We start from the raw sequence: 23171 nt of genomic DNA, 5'->3' as shown, positions 1-23171 counted from the left end.
CATACCACAGTGCATGTTGGGATAGTATTTGGCTCTGGAGCCAGCAGATGGTCTAATTAACCCCTACCCCCTCAATAATGTTCACTCCCTCAGCTTTGAGAAACTTGTGCATACGGCAGAGGCGCGCGTGAAGGAAATGGAGGGTCGACAGGCGAGGGGAATGGGAAGGGACTGATTTGCGATTCATCCCAATTAGTCGTCGCATCCCAATCTCTTGACAAATGCTAATACCATTTATGTTACGCACATCTGTCCACGAGAGATTAGAACAAAGGTAAATCGACTGAACATAATCTTTGGTCCCATGACCTATTACGGTATAAATATCATGGGGTTGCATCATTTGACAGATAGCTGGCTCTCGCGGATGACATTGATTTGGCTCCCTGTGATCTAAGGTTCAATTCGACAGCATGCAAAAGGGGAAATCTTCCCACTAAGCATTTACCGATGTCTTTATCTTTTTTTGTGTGCAGTCCGTTTCAACTTCCACAGACATCCGGTCCGGACCAGCCTTTTGGCCCAAATATAGACGTCTATAATTCGTTCAGATTGGGCCTGGTCTGTACCGGACCAAATCTGAACCAATCATAGAGATCTACAGGTAATTGCCAAAATAAAGGACACACTAACATAAAGTGTCTTAATAGAGCGTTGGACCACCATGAGCCATGACAGCTTCAATGTACCTTGGCATAGATTCTACAATAGTGAAGGGCATGAGTTATCGAGTACACGAGTATACAAACGGATGTCAAAACTCAATCTTTAACCAGAGACTACATATTTTTGCTTTGTGGCTGCCCGAACGAGCAAGTGAAATTTGGTCCCTATTCTGTGTCTGGTGCTCTATTGGAAGGATGTGACACCATTCTTCCACAATAAATTCCATAATTTGGTTTTATTGATGGAAAATGCTGTCTCAGGAGCCTCTCAAGAATCTCAAGTGTTCAATTGGGTTGAGATCTGGTGATTGAGATGGCATATGGTTTACATCATTTTCATGCTCATCAAACCATTCAGTGACCACTCGTGCCCTGTGGATGGGGGCATTGTCATCCTATGGGGGCATAGCCATGGTAGCAAAAATAATGGCCTGCCCAGCATTTTTATACATGACCCTAAGCATGATGGGATGTTAATTGCTTAGTTAACTCAGGAACCACACCTGCGTGAAGCACCTGCTTGCAATATGCTTTGTATTCCTCATTTACTCAAGTTTTTCCATTACTTTGGCAGTTACCCGTATGTTTCACAAGTTGACAGCACAGTACAGTACTGTACAGTAAAGAAAAGTAGAGTACAGTACAATACAGCAGAACATATTAGAGTACAGTAAATAAAATAAAAGTAAAATATAGTGTACTATTGTACCCTGCTATACTCTAATGTACTCTACTCTGCTGAACTAAACTGTACTATACTGAATAAAACTCTACTGTCCTATACCGTACCATACCATACTGTACTGAATAAAACTCTACTGTCCTATACCGTACCATACTGTACTGTACTGAATAAAACTCTACTGTCCTATACCGTACCATACCGTACTGTACTGAATAAAACTCTACTGTCCTATACCGTACCATACCGTACTGTACTGAATAAAACTCTACTGTCCTATACCGTACCATACTGTACTGTACTGAATAAAACTACTGTCCTATACCGTACCATACCGTACTGTACTGAATAAAACTCTACTGTCCTATACCGTACCATACCGTACTGTACTGAATAAAACTCTACTGTCCTATACCGTACCATACTGTACTGTACTGAATAAAACTACTGTCCTATACCGTACCATACCGTACTGTACTGAATAAAACTACTGTCCTATTCCGTACCATACCGTACTGTACTGAATAAAACTCTACTGTCCTATACCGTACCATACTGTACTGAATAAAACTCTACTGTCCTATACCGTACCATACCGTACTGTACTGAATAAAACTCTACTGTCCTATACCGTACCATACCGTACTGTACTGAATAAAACTCTACTGTCCTATACCGTACCATACCATACTGTACTGAATAAAACTCTACTGTCCTATACCGTACCATACCGTACTGTACTGAATAAAACTCTACTGTCCTATACCGTACCATACCGTACTGTACTGAATAAAACACTACTGTCCTATACCGTACCATACCGTACTGTACTGAATAAAACTCTACTGTCCTATACCGTACCATACTGTACTGAATAAAACTCTACTGTCCTGTACTGTACCATACCGTACTGTACTGAATAAAACTCTACTGTCCTATACCGTACCATACCGTACTGTACTGAATAAAACTCTACTGTCCTATACCGTACCATACCATACTGTACTGAATAAAACTCTACTGTCCTATACCGTACCATACTGTACTGTACTGAATAAAACTCTGTCCTATACCGTACCATACCGTACTGTACTGAATAAAACTCTACTGTCCAATACCGTACCATACCGTACTGTACTGAATAAAACTCTACTGTCCTATACCGTACCATACTGTACTGTACTGAATAAAACTCTACTGTCCTATACCGTACCATACCGTACTGTACTTTACTGAATAAAACTCTACTGTCCTATACCGTACCATACCGTACTGTACTGAATAAAACTCTACTGTCCTATACCGTACCATACCGTACTGTACTGAATAAAACTCTACTGTCCTATACCGTACCATACCGTACCGTACTTTACTGAATAAAACTCTACTGTCCTATACCGTACCATACCGTACTGTACTGAATAAAATTCTACTGTCCTATACCGTACCATACTGTACTGAATAAAACTCTACTGTCCTATACCGTACCATACCGTACTGTACTGAATAAAACTACTGTCCTATACCGTACCATACCGTACTGTACTGAATAAAACTCTACTGTCCTATACCGTACCATACCGTACTGTACTGAATAAAACTCTACTGTCCTATACCGTACCATACCGTACTGTACTGAATAAAACTCTACTGTCCTATACCGTACCATACCATACTGTACTGAATAAAACTCTACTGTCCTATACCGTACCATACCGTACTGAATAAAACTCTACTGTCCTATACCGTACCATACCGTACTGTACTGAATAAAACTCTACTGTCCTATACCGTACCATACTGTACTGTACTGAATAAAACTCTACTGTCCTATACCGTACCATACCGTAATGTACTGAATAAAACTCTACTGTCCTATACCGTACCATACTGTACTGAATAAAACTCTACTGTCCTATACCGTACCATACCGTACTGTACTTTACTGAATAAAACTCTACTGTCCTATACCGTACCATACCGTACTGTACTGAATACAATTCTACTGTCCTATACCGTACCATACCGTACTGTACTGTACTGAATAAAACTCTACTGTCCTATACCGTACCATACCGTACTGTACTGAATAAAACTCTACTGTCCTATACCGTACCATACCGTACTGTACTGAATAAAACTCTACTGTCCTATACCGTACCATACCATACTGTACTGAATAAAACTCTACTGTCCTATACCGTACCATACCGTACTGTACTTTACTGAATAAAACTCTACTGTCCTATACCGTACCATACCGTACTGTACTGAATAAAACTCTACTGTCCTATACCGTACCATACCGTATGTACTGAATAAAACTCTACTGTCCTATACCGTACCATACCATACTGTACTGAATAAAACTCTACTGTCCTATACCGTACCATACTGTACTGAATAAAACTCTACTGTCCTGTACTGTACCATACCATACTGTACTGAATAAAACTCTACTGTCCAATACCGTACCATACTGTACTGAATAAAACTCTACTGTCCTGTACTGTACCTTACCGTACTGTACTGAATAAAACTCTACTGTCCAATACCGTACCATACCGTACTGTACTGAATAAAACTCTACTGTTCTATACCGTACCATACCGTACTGTACTGAATAAAACTCTACTGTCCTATACCGTACCATACCGTACTGTACTGAATAAAACTCTACTGTCCTATACCGTACCATACCGTACTGTACTGAATAAAACTCTACTGTCCTATACCGTACCATACTGTACTGTACTGAATAAAACTCTACTGTCCTATACCGTACCATACTGTACTGAATAAAACTCTACTGTCCTGTACTGTACCATACCGTACTGTACTGAATAAAACTACTGTCCTATACCGTACCATACTGTACTGAATAAAACTCTACTGTCCTGTACTGTACCATACCGTACTGTACTGAATAAAACTCTACTGTCCTGTACCGTACTGCATCGTACTCCACTGTACTCTACTCTCCTAAACTGTCAGGCACTGTACTGTGATGTTCAAACTTATGAAACATAGCCTAGACGTCTATGATTAGTTCAGATTTGGATCTGATCTGCACCGACCAAATTTTGTTTGGGGGCGGAGCTCATTGGAATAATAGTGTTTGTTTCCATTCTTAGGCTTGAGTGCGGCTGCTCGGCCATGGAAACCCATTTCAATAAGCTCCCGACAAACAGTTCTGTGCTGACGTGGCTTCCAGAGGCAGTTTGGAGTGTTGCAACCGAGGATAGACAATTTTTACCTGCTAGGCTCCAGCACTTGGCGGTCCTGTTTTGTGAGCTTCTGTGGCCTACCACTTGTTGCTCCTAGACATTTCCACTTCACAATAACAGCACTTACAGTTGACTAGGGCAGCTCTAGCAGGGCAGACATTTGACAAACTAACTTGTTGGAAAGGTGGCATCCTGTGATGGTGCCACGTTGAAAGTCACGGAGCTCTTCAGTGAGGCCATTCTATTGCCAATGTTTGTGTATGGAGATTGCATGACTGTGTGCTCAATTTTATACACCTGTCAGCCATAGGTGTGGCTGAAACAGCCGAATTCACTAATTTGAAGGGGTGTCCACATACTTTTATATATATGGTGTACATTATGTAACTGTTACTGAGAATGTTGTTGTAGTTGAAGTGGTCTGTTGGTTTATTCTGTAGGTTTGACTACAATGAACGTCATCGCTGCTTTTGAAAAAGCTAACATAAGTCCATGTGACAGATATAATACATATTCTGTTGCAATCTTCAGCTAGCTCCTCTTTCTTATATTAAGAGGCTTGAAAACATATTGTTGTGATAAGTTGTGATATTATGATATAATGCTTACTTCATTGAGAATGTATGTGCAGTTGAAATTTGGCCATAGAATTAATGACCGGGAAAAAACGTATTTTCAACGTCCGGAAAATATGTATTTTCACCTTTCATTCAGCACCTAAAATGCACCGGATTTCAATGTCTGGTAAATATGTATTTTCAACATCCGGAACATACGTCTTTTCGACATACGTAGAATACGCCATTGCACCTTTTATTCAGCACCTAAAATGCACCTGACTTCAACATCGGAAAAAGACATCTAAAAGATTCATCCAACAGAATCCATCAGAGCAACCATGTATGTCAGCGTGTGAGTGAACTCCCCCCATCCCTTAGTAAAAATGTTTAGTTCCATCTCTGTCGTATACACTGTGTCTATTCAGTTTTGATGTTATAAAGTCAATTAATTTAGGTCAATCTGGCCAATATGTAGGCTAATTCCACTAGCATGGATTTGACATTCCCTCCATAAAACTATGCATACTATACATTTGACTTACAATAGGACAATGAGTCATGTCTTAGTAAGCAATAGCTCTATGTAAAACTGACTCCATCAGTGGCTCCCTTACCTTTGTTCTCTGTGGTGACGTGGATCAGGTCGGTGACTGTGATCTCATTGCTCTGATTGAGGATATACCCTCTGACCCCTGGAAGAGATGGGGCGTCCTCCCGTGAGCTGTGACACTGGGGCTTGGAGGAGATGTCAGAGAGCAGGCTACACGAGGCTCCAACCACACTGCTCAGTCTCTCCCACTGCTCCACATCCTTACACAGGGGTCACATACCATGAGCTTCCACAAGCACATTTGTACTCACCAACGCATGTCTTTCGTTTACTGCGGTATTGTGTTCAGAGCTGTGTTCCCGTCTTACCTCTTTTCGCAGAGGATCGATCAGGGCTACGACTGCTGGGTATTTACTAATCAAAGCCTCATACATGTCCACTAGTTCATCAGGAGACTTGGGTGTTCCTGTAATAACTTCATACTTTCCTTTTGGCTGTAGAGGAGCAAAAACAGAATGAATACATAGAATTGTACTCATTGTGCAAGGCCACACTGCATGTTTTAACATTCTGTTTACATACATAGTCCATTAGGTTGTGAGCAGCACAGTTTACTGCTAAATGGATCCCCTTTCCAAGTGCCAATCCAAGATTGTTAGATGCTTCAGTAATTAGATCGAGAGGCTGCTCAGGACGCTCATACCCAACAACTAAGGCTCCAGAGTCAGACACTGTTGGCAGTACAGGCTGGAAAGAGAGAAGGGATGTTTGGTCAGCCGTCATAAATGCACACAAAGTGTCATTGTTAATAATATACCTGTATCTGTGGAGAGAAGTGCTGGATCATCTATTTGCAGTTTGATAGTGCAACTAGTGCTTAACCATAAACAGATGGCATTGAATTGATTCAAGCCTTGAAAAATGTACGTTTTCATGTAATGTGTACAGGGCCTTCAGAAAGTATTCACACCCCTTGACTTTTTCCACATTTTGTTGTGTTACAAAGTGGGATTCAAATGGATTTAATTGTCATTTTTGTCAAGGATTTACACAAAATACTCTGTAATGTCAAAGTGGGAAAAAAATATATGAAAAATAAGACGCTCATTTATCTTGATTAGATAAGTATTCAACCCCGAGTCAATACATGTTAGAATCACCTTTGGAAGCGATTACAACTGTGAGTCTTTCTGGATAAGTCTCTTTTTCTAAGAGCATTCCACACCTGGATTGTGCAGCACTAGCCCAAATTCTTCAAGATTTGTCAAATTGGATGTTGATCATTGCTAGACAACCATTTTCAGGTTTTGTAATAGATTTGCGAGCAGATTTAAGTCAAAACTGTAACTCGGCCACTCAGGAACATTCACTGTCTTCTTGGTAAGCAACTCCAGTGTAGATTTGGCCTTGTGTTTTATGTTATTGTCCTGTTGAAAGGTGAATTCATCTCCCAGTGTCTGGTAGATAGCAGACTGAACCAGGTTTTCCTCTAGGATTTTGCCAGTGCTTAGCTCCATTCCATTTTTTTTATCCTAAAAAACTCCCAGTCCTTAATGATTACAAGCATAACATGATGCAGCCACCACTATGCTTGAACATATGGAGTGGTACTCAGTAATGTGTTGTATTGGATTTGCCCCAAACATAACATTTTGTATTCAGGACAAAAAGTCAATTGATTTGCCACATTTTTGCAGTATTACTTTAGTGCCTTGTTGCAAACTGGATGCATGTTTTGGAATATGTGTATTCTGTACATGCGTCCTTCTTTCACTCTGTCAATTAGGTTAGCATTGTGGAGTAACTACATGTTGTTGATCCATCCTCAGTTTTCTCCTACCTGTATCTTTGTAGTGACTGGGTGCACACTACCCAAAGTGTAATTAATAACCTCACTATGCTCAAAGGGATATTCAATGTCTGCTTAAAATATATATATATATATAAATCTACCAATAGGTGTCATTCTTTGTGAGGCATTGTAAAGCCTCCCTGGTCTTTGTGGTTGAATCTGTGTTTGAAATTCACTGTTCGACTGATGGACCTCACAGATAATTGTATGTGTGGGGTACAGAGATGAGGAAGTCATTCAAAAATCATGTAAAAACTATTATTGCACATAGACTGAGTCCATGAAACTTATGTGACTTGTTAAGCAGTTTTACTCCTGAACTTATTTACAGTAGTCTTGCTAAGGGGTTGACATTTCAGATTTTCATTTTTAATTAATTAGTAAAAAAGGTTAAAATCATAATTCCACTTTGATATTATGGGGTATTGTGTGTAGGCCAGTGACATAAAATCTCAATGTAATCAATTTTCAATTCAGGCTGTAACACAACAAAAGTTGGAAAAAGTAACATATTCAGTCTTAGAAATAAATCAAAAGATAACATATCTAAACTCAGCAAAAAAAGAAATGTCCTGTCACTGTCAACTGCGTTTATTTTCAGCAAACTTAACATGTTTGTATGAACATAACAAGATTCAACAACTGAGACATGAACTGAACAAGTTCCACAGACATGTGACTAATAGAAATTGAATAATGTGTCCCTGAACAAAGGGGGGGGGGGTCAAAATCAAAAGTAACAGTCAGTATCTGGTGTGGCCACCAGCTGCAATAAGTACTGCAGTGCATCTCCTCCTCATGGACTGCACCAGATTTGCCAGTTCTTGCTGTGAGATGTTACCCCACTCTTCCACCAAGGCACCTGCAAGTTCCCGGACATTTCTGGGGGGAATGGCCCTAGCCCTCACCCTCCGATCCAACAGGTCCCAGACGTGCTCAATGGGATTGAGATCCGGGCTCTTCGCTGGCCATGGCAGAACACTGACATTCCTGTCTTGCAGGAAATCACACACAGAACGAGCAGTATGGCTGGTGGCATTGTCATGCTGGAGGGTCATGTCAGGATGAGCCTGCAGGAAGGGTACCACATGAGGGAGGAGGATGTCTTCCCTGTAGCGCACAGCGTTGAGATTGCCTGCAATGACAACAAGCTCAGTCCGATGATGCTGTGACACACCGCCCCAGACCATGACGGACCCTCCACCTCCAAAACGATCCTGCTCCAGATTACAGGACCCGGTGTAACGCTCATTCCTTCGACGATAAACGCGAATCCGACCATCACCCCTGTGAGACAAAACCGTGACTCATCAGCACATTTTGCCAGTCCTGTCTGGTCCAGTGACGGTTGGTTTGTGCCCATAGGCGACGTTGTTGCCGGTGATGTCTGGTGAGGACCTGCCTTACAACAGGCCTACATGCCCTCAGTCCAGCCTCTCTCAGTCTATTGCGGACAGTCTGAGCACTGATTGTGCATTCCTGGTGTAACTTGGGCAGTTGTTGTTGCCATCCTGTACTTGTCCCGCAGGTGTGATGTTCGGATGTACCGATCCTGCGCAGGTGTTGTTACACTGCCACTGCGAGGACGATCAGCTGTCCGTCCTGTCTCCCTGTAGCGCTGTCTTAGGCGTCTCACAGTACGGACACTGCAATTTATTGCCCTGGCCACATCTGCAGTCCTCATGCCTCCTTGCAGCATGCCTAAGGCATGTTAACGCAGATGAGCAGGGACCCTGGGCATCTTTCTTTTCAGTCAGTAGAAAGGCCTCCTTAGTGTCCTTGACCTTAATTGACCTTAATTGCCTAGCGTCTGTAAGCTGTTAGTGTCTTAACGACCGTTCCACAGGTGCATGTTCATAAATTTTTATGGTTCATTGAACAAGCATGGGAAACAGTGTTTAAACCCTTTACAATGAAGATCTGTGAAGTTATTTGGATTTTTACTAATTATCTTTGAAAGACAGGGTCCTGAAAAAGGGCCATTTCTTTTTTTGCTGAGTTTATATCCACCAAAATGAATTTGCTTTCTTTTCTAGAAGGTAGAGTAAGAAAGACAACATGTACTGTAGACCCTGACTCAATTGTGAGTCATAAGACACAAATAGAGCCCTAAACTATACAGTAGATCCAATATACAGGGATCTGCCGCAATGTTCCTTACCCCTGTTTTTGAAGCAGTATTCATTATTTTCATCATCTCCTTTTGAAGCTTAAGGACCATTGTAATGATCTGTTGGGAGAGTTCATAGACTGTCTTAGATACATGTTTCTTTAAACTATGTAATACCAAAGATTGGCAGAGAAAACAATCAGGAACATTGGTTGACTTAACCTCGACACTCTCAAGACTAGTATTCAGTAAGTCCTGTATGGTCGTGTGCGCTGTAGTTGGTAGAGCATGGTGCTTGCAACACCAGGGTTGTGGGTTCGATTCAAGCGTGGGACCAGAACGAATGTATGCACTCACTACTGTAAGTCGCTCTGGATAAGAGGGTCTGCTAAATTACTTCAATGTGTAAGTGTCCAGATAGAACACAAAGAATAAACTTGAGTTTTGATGGACTCTCCCAGTAATACTGGGCAGATCGAGAACAAAGTGTGTAACTTGAAATTGGAGAATAAAGGCTGAAAATATGTTGTGGTGGTGAGTGTCAATACTTGTTTGAGTCTTTGTCCAGCTTTAGGGATGACAATTATTTCCTCCAGTAAATTGAGTTTTCCTGGGGACATCTTGCCACAGCTCAACAAAGTTACCAAGGGCACAGGGATGTGCATCTCTTTTGGACACGGCTGTTAAAATAAAGAAAAAGCATAGTAAAGCATTTGGTGTTTTACAAATGTGACCCGTTTCAAGAAGCTAGGCGTATGTCGCACGCCACTACTTCACAGGAGAGGCATTTGAAAGTTTTTTTATTTAAAAAAATCTAAATGCGTTTTTTGGCAGAAATGCCTTCTGGAATATAAAAGACTTGGTGAGGTATTATTGAACACTTTAGTCACAGTAGCAGATTGTGGACATTATATGCCCAAGTCAAGAGAAGATGGTCAATAATATTACTCAGCACTTCTGACACTTTTTAAAAACTACTCACTACATGTTTTGTATGACAACTAGATGAAATAGCCTCCCTATACCCACACATACTGTATAGTATCTGGTATTGCCTTTAGGCCTATCATTACTGATCAATGACCTATTTCACATTGCATGACATTGCATGGTGTGTTTGTATGTGTGCAGGTATGTGTGTTTGGGGGGGGGGGCTCACTGACTTGTTGGTTTCTCAGAGCTTTGATGTACTTGTACAGGGGGATGCATTGTAGTAGAGCCCCAGTCTTGGCCACAGCCAAGGACACTGAACCAACGGCCATGCTGCCAGGCAGGACCAGCTCTGAGGGCTCTGGAGGCGGAATGGGCTTCTCTGTGCTGTTGCCTTTTTTGCCTGGAAAACCAGAAACAAACTTTATCTGCCTCAATGTTGTTACACAACTTGAGAGGAAGAAGAATTTCCCCCAGTGACTGACTGAGAGGCCAGGCCTCCCACTTTGACTCTCTTACAATACACGGTGGGCTTTATCTGTCACTAGAAAGAGGGGAGGAGTCGGTTTACCACAGGGGGACCACTAGGAAAATAAGCAAGAGAGATGAGTGCATTGGACCAGCGCTTCAACCAAAACTTCTCTATGGAGCTGAGACCTAATACTGGCAGAGCTCTTAAAATAACACCTCTCAATGTGTCTCCCAGGTGGAAACTTCAGTGTAACATTTGACCTGCACATAACCTCTGAGCACCAGTCTGTTTCTTTATGCATACTTAAAACATACACAGGGTCCCGCCCCTGTATTTTTATTGAGAACAAGCTAATGTTTTGAAAGAAAAGCATCCAGTGTTAATATGATGCGTGATGTCAGATTATCTGTCAGGCTGGCCCAGGGGAGAGGTTCGTTACCTTTGTCTCCACCCTTCTTGTCTTTCGGGGGTGCGGTGGGAGGGGATGCCTCAGGCACAGGCACACTAGGTGGCTGGTTCTCCTTCTCTCTGTTCCGAATGTCCTGGTCCTCCAGGTAGCGGGCCACGAAGAAATCACTGCCACACAAAACAAATACCACTTGGCCTTCATCCATAGGAGCAGCGTAGAGTTATCAAAAGCAGCATGCATGACACTATTGGGTTGATCAGGACAAGGGCTTCTTTTACCATTGGATGACCCATTGTATAGTAGGAGAAATGTCAGATATCGACCAAAGAGGTACTGATGGAGAATGGAACACACTCCTTATGTGACACCAGAATTACCAGAGCATTGCATTTGAGAGAGCACAGCAAACTATGTTCTGTCTCTGCTATTACAAAGCCACCGTAAAAAAATGGAATTATTTCTGAATTAGGTACAGAGTAAACAAGCTTGCTTGATTGGCTATGTAAAAACAAAGCACAGGGTCTTATTTTCAGTTCATACATTTTAAACATGGAGGCTAATATTTTTGGAGGCTGTCATGTAAAGCTGGGAAGAACAACCGAAAATTATCGACACCGACAAACCAACCACTTATCGTAGACATTTTGCTGATGGTGTTCATTACGATAAATAGCCTATTTGAATAAATAACCCTACGAGAGAAATGTGAAGTTTGAAATGAAAAACAGTTTGCTAATATGGGTGATTGTTAATGGGACAATTGATAGCTACATCATTCAAAGTAGTAGGTGTAGTTTTAAGGGTAATATAAATAAAATAACTGTGAACAGTTATTGTTATAATTCAGTGAATGTATTGTGATATGGATTTTTGTTCATATCGCCCAACTCTACTGTCATGCTAATACCACATGGCCTAATCCACTGTGTGTATGATCATAACTAACAGGAGGCAAAAGGCTCCAGTCCATCCCAAACTATGTGCAAAGGCAACCCTGCTGTTACTTCAATGAAATAGAATAGGTTGAGCTAAACTGAGCTAAACTGACCGAGACGCGCCTCCAACAACACATAAAACCTCACATAATTCTTCCCAAAAACAAACAATTTCTCTCAACCAGTGGCATATGGGCTTTTTAAGTGAGCGCTGTTGCCGCCATGAGATAAGCAATGCCCACTTTGTCAAAAGCAGGGATGCAAAATATTTATCATGTCCATTCCCAGTGTGCATCTCCAGGGTGCTGTTAGAGAGACGCATCACTGCAGCCCTCCACCAACATTCCGTCAAAAAACGAATCTAACATAAATAATATAGAAGGTGTAGCATATCGTAGAAAGAGTATGGGCCCTTTTCTGTAGTCTACAGGATGGAGATAAAATGAATGACAATAGCCTAACCTACAGTTGAAGTCGAAAGTTTACATACACCTTAGCCAAATACATTTAAACTCAGTTTTTCACAATTCCTGACATTTAGTCCTAGTAAAAATCCCCTGTCTTCGGTCAGTTAGGATGACCACTTTATTTTAAGAATGTGAAATGTCAGAATAATAGTAGAGAGAATAATTTATTTCAGCTTTTATTTCTTTCATCACATTCCCAGTGGGTCAGAAGTTTACATACAATCAATTAGTATTTGGTAGCATTGCCTTTAAATTGTTTAAGCTGGTGTCAAATGTTTTGGGTAGCCTTCCACAAGCTTCCCACAATAAGTTGGGTGAATATTGGCCCATTCCTCCTGACAGAGCTGGTGTAACTGAGTCAGGTTTGTAGGCCTCCTTGCTCGCACACACTTTTTCAGTTCTGCCCACAAATTTTCTATGGGATTGAGGTCAGGGCTTTGATGGCCACTCCAATACCTTGACTTCGTTGTCCTTAAGCCATTTTGCCACAACTTTAGAAGTATGCTTGGGGTCAATGTCCATTTGGAAGACACATTTGTGACCAAGCTTTAACTTCCCGACAGATGTTTTGAGATGTTGCTTCAATATATCCACATAATTTCCCTTCCTCATGATGTCATCTATTTTGTGAAGTGCATCAGTCCATCCCGCAACAAAGCACCCTCACAACATGATGCTGCCACCCCTGTGCTTCACGGGTGGGATGGTGTTCTTCGGCTTACAAGCATCCCCCTTTTTCCTCCAAACATAACGATGGTCATTATGGCCAAACAGTTCTATTATCGTTTCATCAGACCAGAGGACATTTCTCCAAAAAGTATGATCTTTGTCCCCATGTGCAGTTGCAAACCGTAGTCTGGCATTTTTATGAATGTTTTGGAGCAGTGGCTTCTTTCTTGCTGAGCGGCCTTTCAGATTACGTCAATATAGGACTTGTTTTACTGTGGATATAGATACTTTTGTACCTGTTTCCTCCAGCATCTTCACAAGGTCCTTTGCTGTTGTTCTGGGATTGATTTGCACTTTTCGCAACAAAGTACATTCATCCCGGAGACAGAACACGTCTTCTTCCTAAGCGGTATGACGGCTGCGTGGTCCCATGGTGTTTATACTTGCGCACTATTGTTTGTACAGATGAACATGGTACCTTCAGGTTTTTGGAAATTGCTCTCAAGGATGAACCAGACTTGTGGAGGTCTACAATTTTTTTTCTGAGGTCTTGGCTGATTTCTTTTGATTTTCCCATGATGTCACGCAAAGAGGCACTGAGTTTGAAGGTAGGCCATGAAATACATCCCCAGGTACACCTCCAATTGACTCAAATGATGTCAATTAGCCCATCAGAAGCTTCTAAAGCCATGACATAATTTTCTGGAATTTTCCAAGCTGTTTAAAGGCACAGTCAACTTAGTGTATGTACAGTCGTGGCCAAAAGTTTTGAGAATTATACAAATATAAATTTTCGCAGTCTGCTGCCTCAGTTTGTATGATGGCAATTTGTATATACTCCAGAATGTTATGAAGAGTGATCAGATGAATTGCAAAGTCCCTCTTTGCCATGCAAATGAACTGAAACCCCAAAAAACATTTCCACTGCATTTCAGCCCTGCCATAAAAAGGACCAGCTGACATCATGTCAGTGATTCTCTCGTTAACACAGGTGTAAGTGTTGACGAGGACAAGGCTGGAGATCACTCTGTCATGCTGATTGAGTTCGAATAACAGACTGGAAGCTTCAAAAGGAGGGTGGTGTTTGGAATCATTGTTCTTCCTCTGTCAGCCATGGTTACCTGCAAGGAAACACGTGCCGTCATCATTGCTTTGCACAAAAAGGGTTTCACAGGCAAGGATATTGCTGCCAGTAAGATTGCACCTAAATCAACTATTTATCGGATCATCAAGAACTTCAAGGAGAGCGGTTCAATTGTTGTGAAGAAGGCTTCAGGGCGCCCTAGAAAGTCCAGCAAGCGCCAGAACCGTCTCCTAAAGTTGATTCAGCTGCTGGACCGGGGCACCACCAGTACAGAGCTTGCTCAGGAATGGCAGCAGGCAGGTGTGAGTGCATCTGCACGCACAGTGAGGCAAAGACCTGGTGAAGAAGGGCAGCAAAGAAGCCACTTCTCTCCAGGAAAAACATCAAGGACAGACTGATATTCTGTAAAAGGTACAGGGATTGGCTTGTCCGGAGAAGACAAGGTGAGTGCTACCATCAGTCCTGTGTCATGCCAACAGTAAAGCATCCTGAGACCATTCATGTGTGGGGTTGCTTCTCAGCCAAGGGCTCACTCACAATTTTGCCTAAGAACACAGCCATGAATAAAGAATGGTACCAACACATCCTCCGAGAGCAACTGCTCCCAACCATCCAGGATCAGTTTGGTGACGAACAATGCCTTTTCCAGCATGATGGAGCACCTTGCCATAAGGCAAAAGTGATAACTAAGTGGCTTGGGGAACAAAACATTGATATTTTGGGTCCATGGCCAGGAAACTCCCCAGACCTTAATCCCATTGAGAACTTGTGGTCAATCCTCAAGAGGCGGGTGGACAAACAAAAACCCACAAATTCTGACAAACTGCAAGCATTGATTATTGATGGCCTTTCTAGGGAGTTCTTCCCTAACCTCTCCTTTGCATTGCTTGCTGTTTGGGGTTTTAGGCTGGGTTTCTGTACAGCACTTTGAGATATCAGCTGATGTAAGAAGGGCTATATAAATACATTTGATTTGATTTTTGATTTGATTATGCAAGAATGGGCTGCCATTAGTCAGGATGTGGCCCAGAAGTTAATTGACAGCATGCCAGGACAGATTGTAGAGGTCTTGAGAAAGAAGGGTCAACACTGCAAATATTGACTCTTTGCATCAACTTCATGTAATTGTCAATAAAAGCCTTTGACACTTGTAATTGAACGTCAGTATTCCATAGTAACATCTGACAAAAATATCTATAGACACTGAAGCAGCAAACTTTGTGGAAATTAATATTTGTGTCATTCTCAAAACCTTTGGCCACGACTGTACATTTATGACCCCCTGGAATTGCAGTGAAATAATCCCATAAATGAAATAATCTGTCTGTAAACAATTGTTGGGAAAATTACTTGTGTCATGCACAAAGTAGATGTCCTACCCGACTTGCCAAAACTATAGTTTGTTAACAAGAAATTTGTGGAGTGGTTGAAAAACAAGTTTTAATGACTCCATCCTAAGTGTATGTAAACTTCCGACTTCAACAATATAAATGTCACCCAATCAAATAAAGAATGCGCTGACGTGTTGACAAACAACATATCTTAAAAACAGGACAGGTCAAAGTAAAATGGACAATATGGAATGGACAATCAGGCTACTCACAACTGCTGTCCTGTCATCCCTTGGGCTAAATTGTCATGATCAGTGGTTTCAAGTTTGTCTGTCAAGTTTGTCTGTCAATTTTTTACGAGCTGATCATAGCGAAAAACAAAATACTTCTGCATTTCCCGCTGTGTAAACACATTGCAAATAGGCTCAGGAAAACTCCTCCTGATAAAGTTGGGTAGCTGATATTAAGAGCTTAAATAGACAAATTGATTAGTCACAGGAATCAGGATTAATAAAGCCAATGCAACAGCTTATTTTACAAACAGTGGGCCTACCACATCCATGCAATATATTGGCATTCATACAATTCCATTGTGGCCTACACCTCAGTAATTCATTTTTTTTTTTTTAACTAGGCAAGTCAGTTAAGAGCAAATTCTTATTTTCAACAACAGCCTAGTAACAGTGGGTTAACTGCCTTGTTCAGGAGCAGAGCGACAGATTTTTACCTTGTACAGCTCAGGGATTCAATCTTGCAACCTTTCGGTTACTAGTCCAACGCTCTAACCACTAGGCTACCTGCCACCCCAAAGCACGAGCAACGTCTTTTTTGGGTGTTTTACAAATGTGACCCATTTCAAGAAGCGAGGCATACGTCGCACGTCACTACTTCACAGGAGAGGCATTTTAACGTTTTTTTTTATTTTCTTTTAATCTAAATGTGTTTTTTGGCAGAAACGCCTTCTGGAAAATGTAAACTTTCATGTGCCTTAATAACAAACTTGTATGCCATCTGTAAATACAAATAAAATGGTTATATTAAGAGCCTAGTTGGTTTAGCCAAGAAAAAAGACAGGAACCTTCCCACCAGCCATGATTGTCTGAGATAATGGCTGGGCTGAACATTCCGAAAGATGAGTTTGGATTGGTCTGCATGTAGCATGCTTTCGTCTATAACATGAGCCGCTCAGTATGTGTAAATAATCCTTGCTACCGCGGCTTTTTTGAAAGATATAATGTTAGCCATAGTGAACTGCAGAATTTAGCAGGTGCTACCGACAAAGTGGGAATCAGTGGGAAAAAAGTTGATGGACAAAAGTTATTTTTGCACACGGTTGACCGGAGTGACTTGACACAACCTTGTTTGGTTCTCAGAAGGCAGGCCGACCTCCGCCCCCTCATTCTCAGTCTTTTCTTCACGCAAATGACAGGGATTTGGGCCCGTTCCTGAGAAAACATTAATTCCTTCACGTCGGACTCGTTAAAGTAAAAATCTTCTTCCAGTTTGAGGTGAGTAATCGCTGTTCTGATGTCCAGAAGTTATTTTCGGTCATAAGAGACGGTAGCAGCAACATTATGTACAAAATAACTAAAAAAAATAAGTTACAAACAACGCAAAAAAACGAACGAAATAGCAGTTGGTTAGGAGCACGTAAAATGTCAGCCATCCCCTCCGGCTCTCCAATAGGTGTACCAAAACGTTCAAGGGCCATTTTCTCAAAAGTGGGGTTACAAGTTTATCAACTTTAAAATAAGAATTACTTTCCCATTGTTCCTCAACTGCAGTGTATGATATACCGGCCTTGATTTCCACGTCCACGGACGTTGGTTTTTAGTTCGGGCCAGACCAAATCTGAATCAATCATAGACTTCTAGCCTTGATTTAGCGCACACATAGATGTCTATAAATGACGTCTTTTCAACATTCATTCAGAACCAAAAATGAACCTGTTTTTAACATCCGGATAATACATATTTTCAACGTCTGGAAAATACTTATTTTCACCTTTCATTCAGAACCTAAATTTAACCTAACTTCAACGTCTGGAAAAATATGGATTTTAGATGTCTTTTCAACATAATTTTGCTTACTGGGGCTATTGGCAATTTTTGGGGTCAGGCCAAGGGATGTAATGGCCAGGACCGGCCCTGCCAGATGTAATGTTTGACTAAGAACATAATAATTTCAAACCTTGCTTATATTTGGGGTGGCAGGTAGCCTAGTGGTTAGAGCATTGGACCAGTAACCGAAAGGTTGCTAGATCGAATACCTGAGCTGACAAGGTAAAAATCTGTCGTTCTGCCCCTGAACAAGGCAGTTAACCCACTGTTCTTTGGCCATTATTGTAAATAAGAATTTGTTCTTAACTGACTTACCGAGTTAAATAAAAAAAACATTTGTATGCAGTATTTCTCTATTATGCGTGGCAATACTTTTGAACAGATTTCCCAAATTAAATTCACTTGGAGCTGATTTCCTGGTGTTTTTAGTCTTTTGTGTCTAACAATCAGAATTCACAAAATGTAAAAAAATTAAAAATTAAAAACTTGGGAGGGTCAAATAAAACCACCCGCGGGCCGCCAGTTGGAGAACCCTGATATGCAGTGCATTCGGAAAGTATTTAGACAACTTGACTTTTTCCACATTTTGATACGTTACAGCCTAATTCTAAAATTGATTAAATAATTTTTTCCCTCATCAATCTACATACATAATGACAAAGCGAAAACAGGTTTTAAGATTAAAAAAAACAAACAGAAATACCTTATTTACACAAGTATTCAGATCCTTTGCTATGAGACTCAACATTTTGCTGTTTCCATTCATCATCCTTGAGATGTTTCTACAACTTGATTGGAGTCCACCTGTGGTAAATTCAATTGATTGGACATGATTTGGAAAGGCACACACCTGTCTATGTAAGGTCCCACAGTTGACAGTGCATGTCAGAGCAAAAACTAAGCCATTAGGTCGAAGGAATTGTCTGTAGAGCTCCAAGACAGGATTGTGTCGAGGCACAGATCTTGGGAAAGGTACCAAAACATTTCTGCAGCATTGAAGGTCACCAGGAACACAGTGGTTTCCATCATTCTTAAATGGAAGAAGTTTGTAACCAAAAATACTCTTCCTAGAGCTGGCCGCCCGGCCAAACTGAGCAATCGGGGGAGAAGGGCCTTGGTCAAGGAGGTGACCAAGAACCTGAGTTCCTCTGAGGAGAAGGGAGAACCTTCCAGAAAGACAACCAGCTCTGCAGCATTCCACCAATCAGGCCTTTATGGTAGAGTGTCCAAACTGAAGCCACTCCTCAGTAAAAGGCACATGACAGCCCGCTTGGAGTTTGCCAAGATTGACCAGAGAAACAAGATTCTCTGCTTTGATGAAACCTAGATTGAAATCATTGGCCTGAATGCCAAGCGTCACGTCTGGAGGAAACCTGAAAAGCCAGAGCCCAGACTTGAACCCGATCTAACATCTCTGGAGAGACCTGAAAAATAGCTATGCAGCGACACTCCCCATCCAACCTGACAGAGCTTGAGATGATCTGCAGAGAAGAATGGGAGAAACTCCCAAAATCAGGTGTGCCAAGCTTGTAGCGTCATACCCAAGAAGACTTGAGGTTGTAATCACTGCCAAAGGTGCTTCAACAAAGTACTAAGTAAAGGGTCTGAATACTTATGTAAAGGTGATATCAGTTTATATATATATATATATATGATGAGGGTAAAAAAATTATTTAATCCATTTTAGAATAAGGCTGTAACGTAACAAAATGTGGAAAAAGTCAAGGGTTCTGAATACTTTCCAAGGCACTGTATACACTGACTGTACAAAACATTAGGGACACCTGCTCTTTCCATGACATAGTTTTAACCTGGATTCAACAGGTGAATCCCTTATTGATGTCACCTGTGTAGATGAAGGGGAGGAGACAGGTTAAAGAAGGATTTTTAAGCCTTGAGACAATTGTGATATGGGATGTTTATTTCTGCAATTTAGAGGGTGAATGAAGAACATTTTTTTAAGTGCCTTTGAATGGGGTATGGTAGTAGGTAGCAGGCGCACCGGTTTAAGTGTGTCAAGAACTGCAATGCTGCTGGGCTTTTCACACTCAAGTTTTTGCAGTGTGTATCAAGAATGGTCCGCCACCCAAAGGACATCCAGCCAACTTGACACAACTGTGGGAAGCCTTGGAGTCAACATGAACCAGCATCCCTGTGGAATGCGTTTGACACCTTGGAGAGCATACCCCGACAAATGTAGGCTGTTCTGAGGGCAAAAGGAGTTGCAACTCAATATTAGGAAGGTGTTACTAACGTTTTGTACACTCAGAGTATACCAAATCAAGACTTTTTCAGAAACAACCCAGCTGAAAATTGTACAGTGGGGGGAAAAAAGTATTTGATCCCCTGCTGATTTTGTACGTTTGCCCACTTACAAAGAAATGATCAGTATATAATTTTAATAGTAGGTTTATTTGAACAGTGAGAGACAGAATAACAACAAAAATATCCAGGAAATTGACAGTTCTTTTGTGTTTCTTCCATTTAATCCATTTTAGAATAATGACTTGGAGAAGATCTGCAAAGAGGAGTGGGACAAAATCCCTCCTGAGATGTGTGCAAACCTGGTGGCCAACTACAAGAAACGTCTGACCTCTGTGATTGCCAACAAGGGTTTTGCCACCAAGTACTAAGTCATGTTTTGCAGAGGGGTCAAATACATATTTCCCTCATTAAAATACAAATCAATTTATAACATTTTTGACATGCGTTTTTCTGGATATTTTTGTTGTTATTCTGTCACACTGTTCAAATAAACCTACCATTAAAATTATAGACTGATCCTTTCTTTGTCAGTGGGCAAACGTACAAAATCAGCAGGGGATCAAATACTTCTTTCCCCCACTGTATGATTTCATGTTTGTGTCACTGACGAAATACCCTTTAGACAAGGGTATCTAATTCGATATTGCAGCTCTGCCAAGAGGAGAGAACGGCAGCAGTTCAGCAGAGGACAATACCATGCTAGGCTTTGGCATCTTGGCACAGTCTGCGCTGGGGGCAGGGGTAAAGCTAAGCAGTGACCCCTCCTCCCTCTAACCTAGTGCCCTTGTGACTCCCCAGGGATGCCAATCTCTGTGAGATCATATTATGTGATCATTACAGCTAATGTTGACACTTGGAGAAGTGCCATGCCTTTCAAATAATCTAATATGCATGCACTGTTATAGAAGTTTTGGCATTACAAGCTATGCCATCCAACTTGAGCAGAAAAATACTCCTCTAAGACAACTGGAATTTGCCTTTCTTTCAGTTAAGAACAAATTCTTATTTATAATGACAGCCTACACCGGCCAAACCCAGACGACACTGGGCCAATTGTGCGCCACCCTATGGGACTCCTAATCACAGCCGGTTGTGATACAGCCTGGAATGGAACCAGGGTGTCTGTAGTGACGCCTCTAGCACTGAGATGCAGTGATTTAGACCGCTGCGCCACATGGGAGGCATAAGGATTTGCTGGATGGAGATTCAAGTTCTTTATTAATTAATACATTTGTCTGGGAACATTAATCAGACATTTGATATATTTCACTAGGATTTAACACAAGCTACTTCTTATCTGCAGTCCCTGGTTCTAGAACAGGCAAACCGGATTAATTTATTTAATTTTGATTGTTATTGATCTAGTTTTGTCTTTTGGGGCATTCTATAAAATAACTAGAATGATATTGTTAATTAACTAGAAGATACTCTTAAAACGTTGCAGCTGTGATATACTATTTAATTACATTAGATACTTTGTGGACATCAAAATAGTTCAGGCTCCATTGAATCAATTCATTTCCTTAAGTCTAGACCACATGTCAAACACGAGGCCGCAGACAGAATCCAGCCCCTGACACATCTTTCCCGTGACACACGCAATGATTTGTGTTGTCAAATAATTTTGGCCCGCTTCCATATCGCCCCTGATGCTCTACACTACAAGTCACAGCAAGTACTGCCAAAGTGCTGCATGCCAAAAGGCAGTGCATTGCCACAAACACACCCCACTCCTCCCAGACCTACACAATCTAATCTTCTACCGGACCGAAACTTTAAACATGTTGTAAGCTAAATGTTCATGCCAAGTTTCTGTTCCAACAGGTCATTGCTGAAAATGTAATCTTGGTTGTCAAAAAATTATAAATAAAGGATTCGCACAGGGAACATAGGACACACAGCGAGTATAAATAAGTAAACAGCTGAGTCATCTACTTTATGGAATTACAGCCTGATGCACTTACATTGGGTGAATGCAATGTCAATTGCGCTGCTTTCGTGTGTCCGGTTTACAGCGCGCAGCGGAGGGAAAGTGTACAGACAGATGCCAAAATCCTAGCTATGCTACTAAAATGTTGCAGTCTGGCTTCATTTTTTTAAAGCTTGACAACAAATAACCAATAACCAACCCAGGCCTATTACAGCAACATTTGAGCAGTAGCCTAGGCTGGCTACTCAACTACAAGACATATTGAGCACACCATACAGCAATGCTGCATTCAACCTATGATTGCTATGATTCATTCATTCAACACTGACCTTGACTTAATTTCTTGTTAATTAATTATGTGTTCCCGGTCCAAAATGATCACCCCATTATAGCTGATTATAAATCCATAATAATACATATATTATCACCTAATGTTGTGTTAGATCTTTTTATCAACTTAATTTCTTGTGAACATTACAGCTTTGAACTTCTATTTGCTATTTATGGCCTATAGGCCTCATTGACCTGAGCTCATACAACTTGTTTTTGAGTAAAAAAAAGCATAATGTATGGATTATTTTGACTATAACAAATACTCAGATGAAACATATTGTGCTATTTATCAAAGACTACTTTGTGTCAAAGTTTAACAAGGACTCTCTCCTCCTCACCAGTTTCATGATCAAAGATATGATCAAGAGCCTCACATACAGTATATCGTTCAGTCATTGTGCTGCCACAGAATGAATTGTGAGCAAGGCCTCAAAAAAGCTTTATATACCAGAACTGCAAGAAAAGTTGTATATGTTATTGAAACAATGTTGCGATTGTTTGTGAGAATGCCAACAGGTGTGGTTCCCATAGAGGAAAGATTCTATTGGGAAAGGTTCCCGTGGGGGTTGCCATGGAAAACAAGAAGGGGAGTGAGGTGTGTGTGTGTGTGTGTGTGTGTGTGTGTGTGTGTGTGTGTGTG

General features: G+C 41.2%; 1 protein-coding gene across 1 annotated transcript in view; it reads right to left on the bottom strand.

The window, feature by feature from the left end:
- Positions 1–23171, bottom strand: part of eno4 (enolase 4) — a 43390-nt gene that overhangs the window by 7233 nt on the left and 12986 nt on the right. The window contains exons 4-10 of the mRNA XM_014202762.2: positions 11488–11624; positions 10810–10979; positions 10195–10326; positions 9698–9766; positions 6267–6431; positions 6053–6178; positions 5749–5944 (exon numbers count right to left, since the gene is read on the bottom strand). Coding sequence (XP_014058237.2) covers positions 5749–5944; positions 6053–6178; positions 6267–6431; positions 9698–9766; positions 10195–10326; positions 10810–10979; positions 11488–11624 — 995 coding nt within the window. The remainder of the gene's footprint in view (positions 1–5748; positions 5945–6052; positions 6179–6266; positions 6432–9697; positions 9767–10194; positions 10327–10809; positions 10980–11487; positions 11625–23171) is intronic.

This window comes from Salmo salar, chromosome ssa01 (assembly GCF_905237065.1).
Source record: "Salmo salar chromosome ssa01, Ssal_v3.1, whole genome shotgun sequence".
NCBI classification, from domain to species: domain Eukaryota; kingdom Metazoa; phylum Chordata; class Actinopteri; order Salmoniformes; family Salmonidae; genus Salmo; species Salmo salar.
Note: the sequence above shows the minus strand (reverse complement) of the source record. Positions and strands in the feature narration are given on the sequence as shown.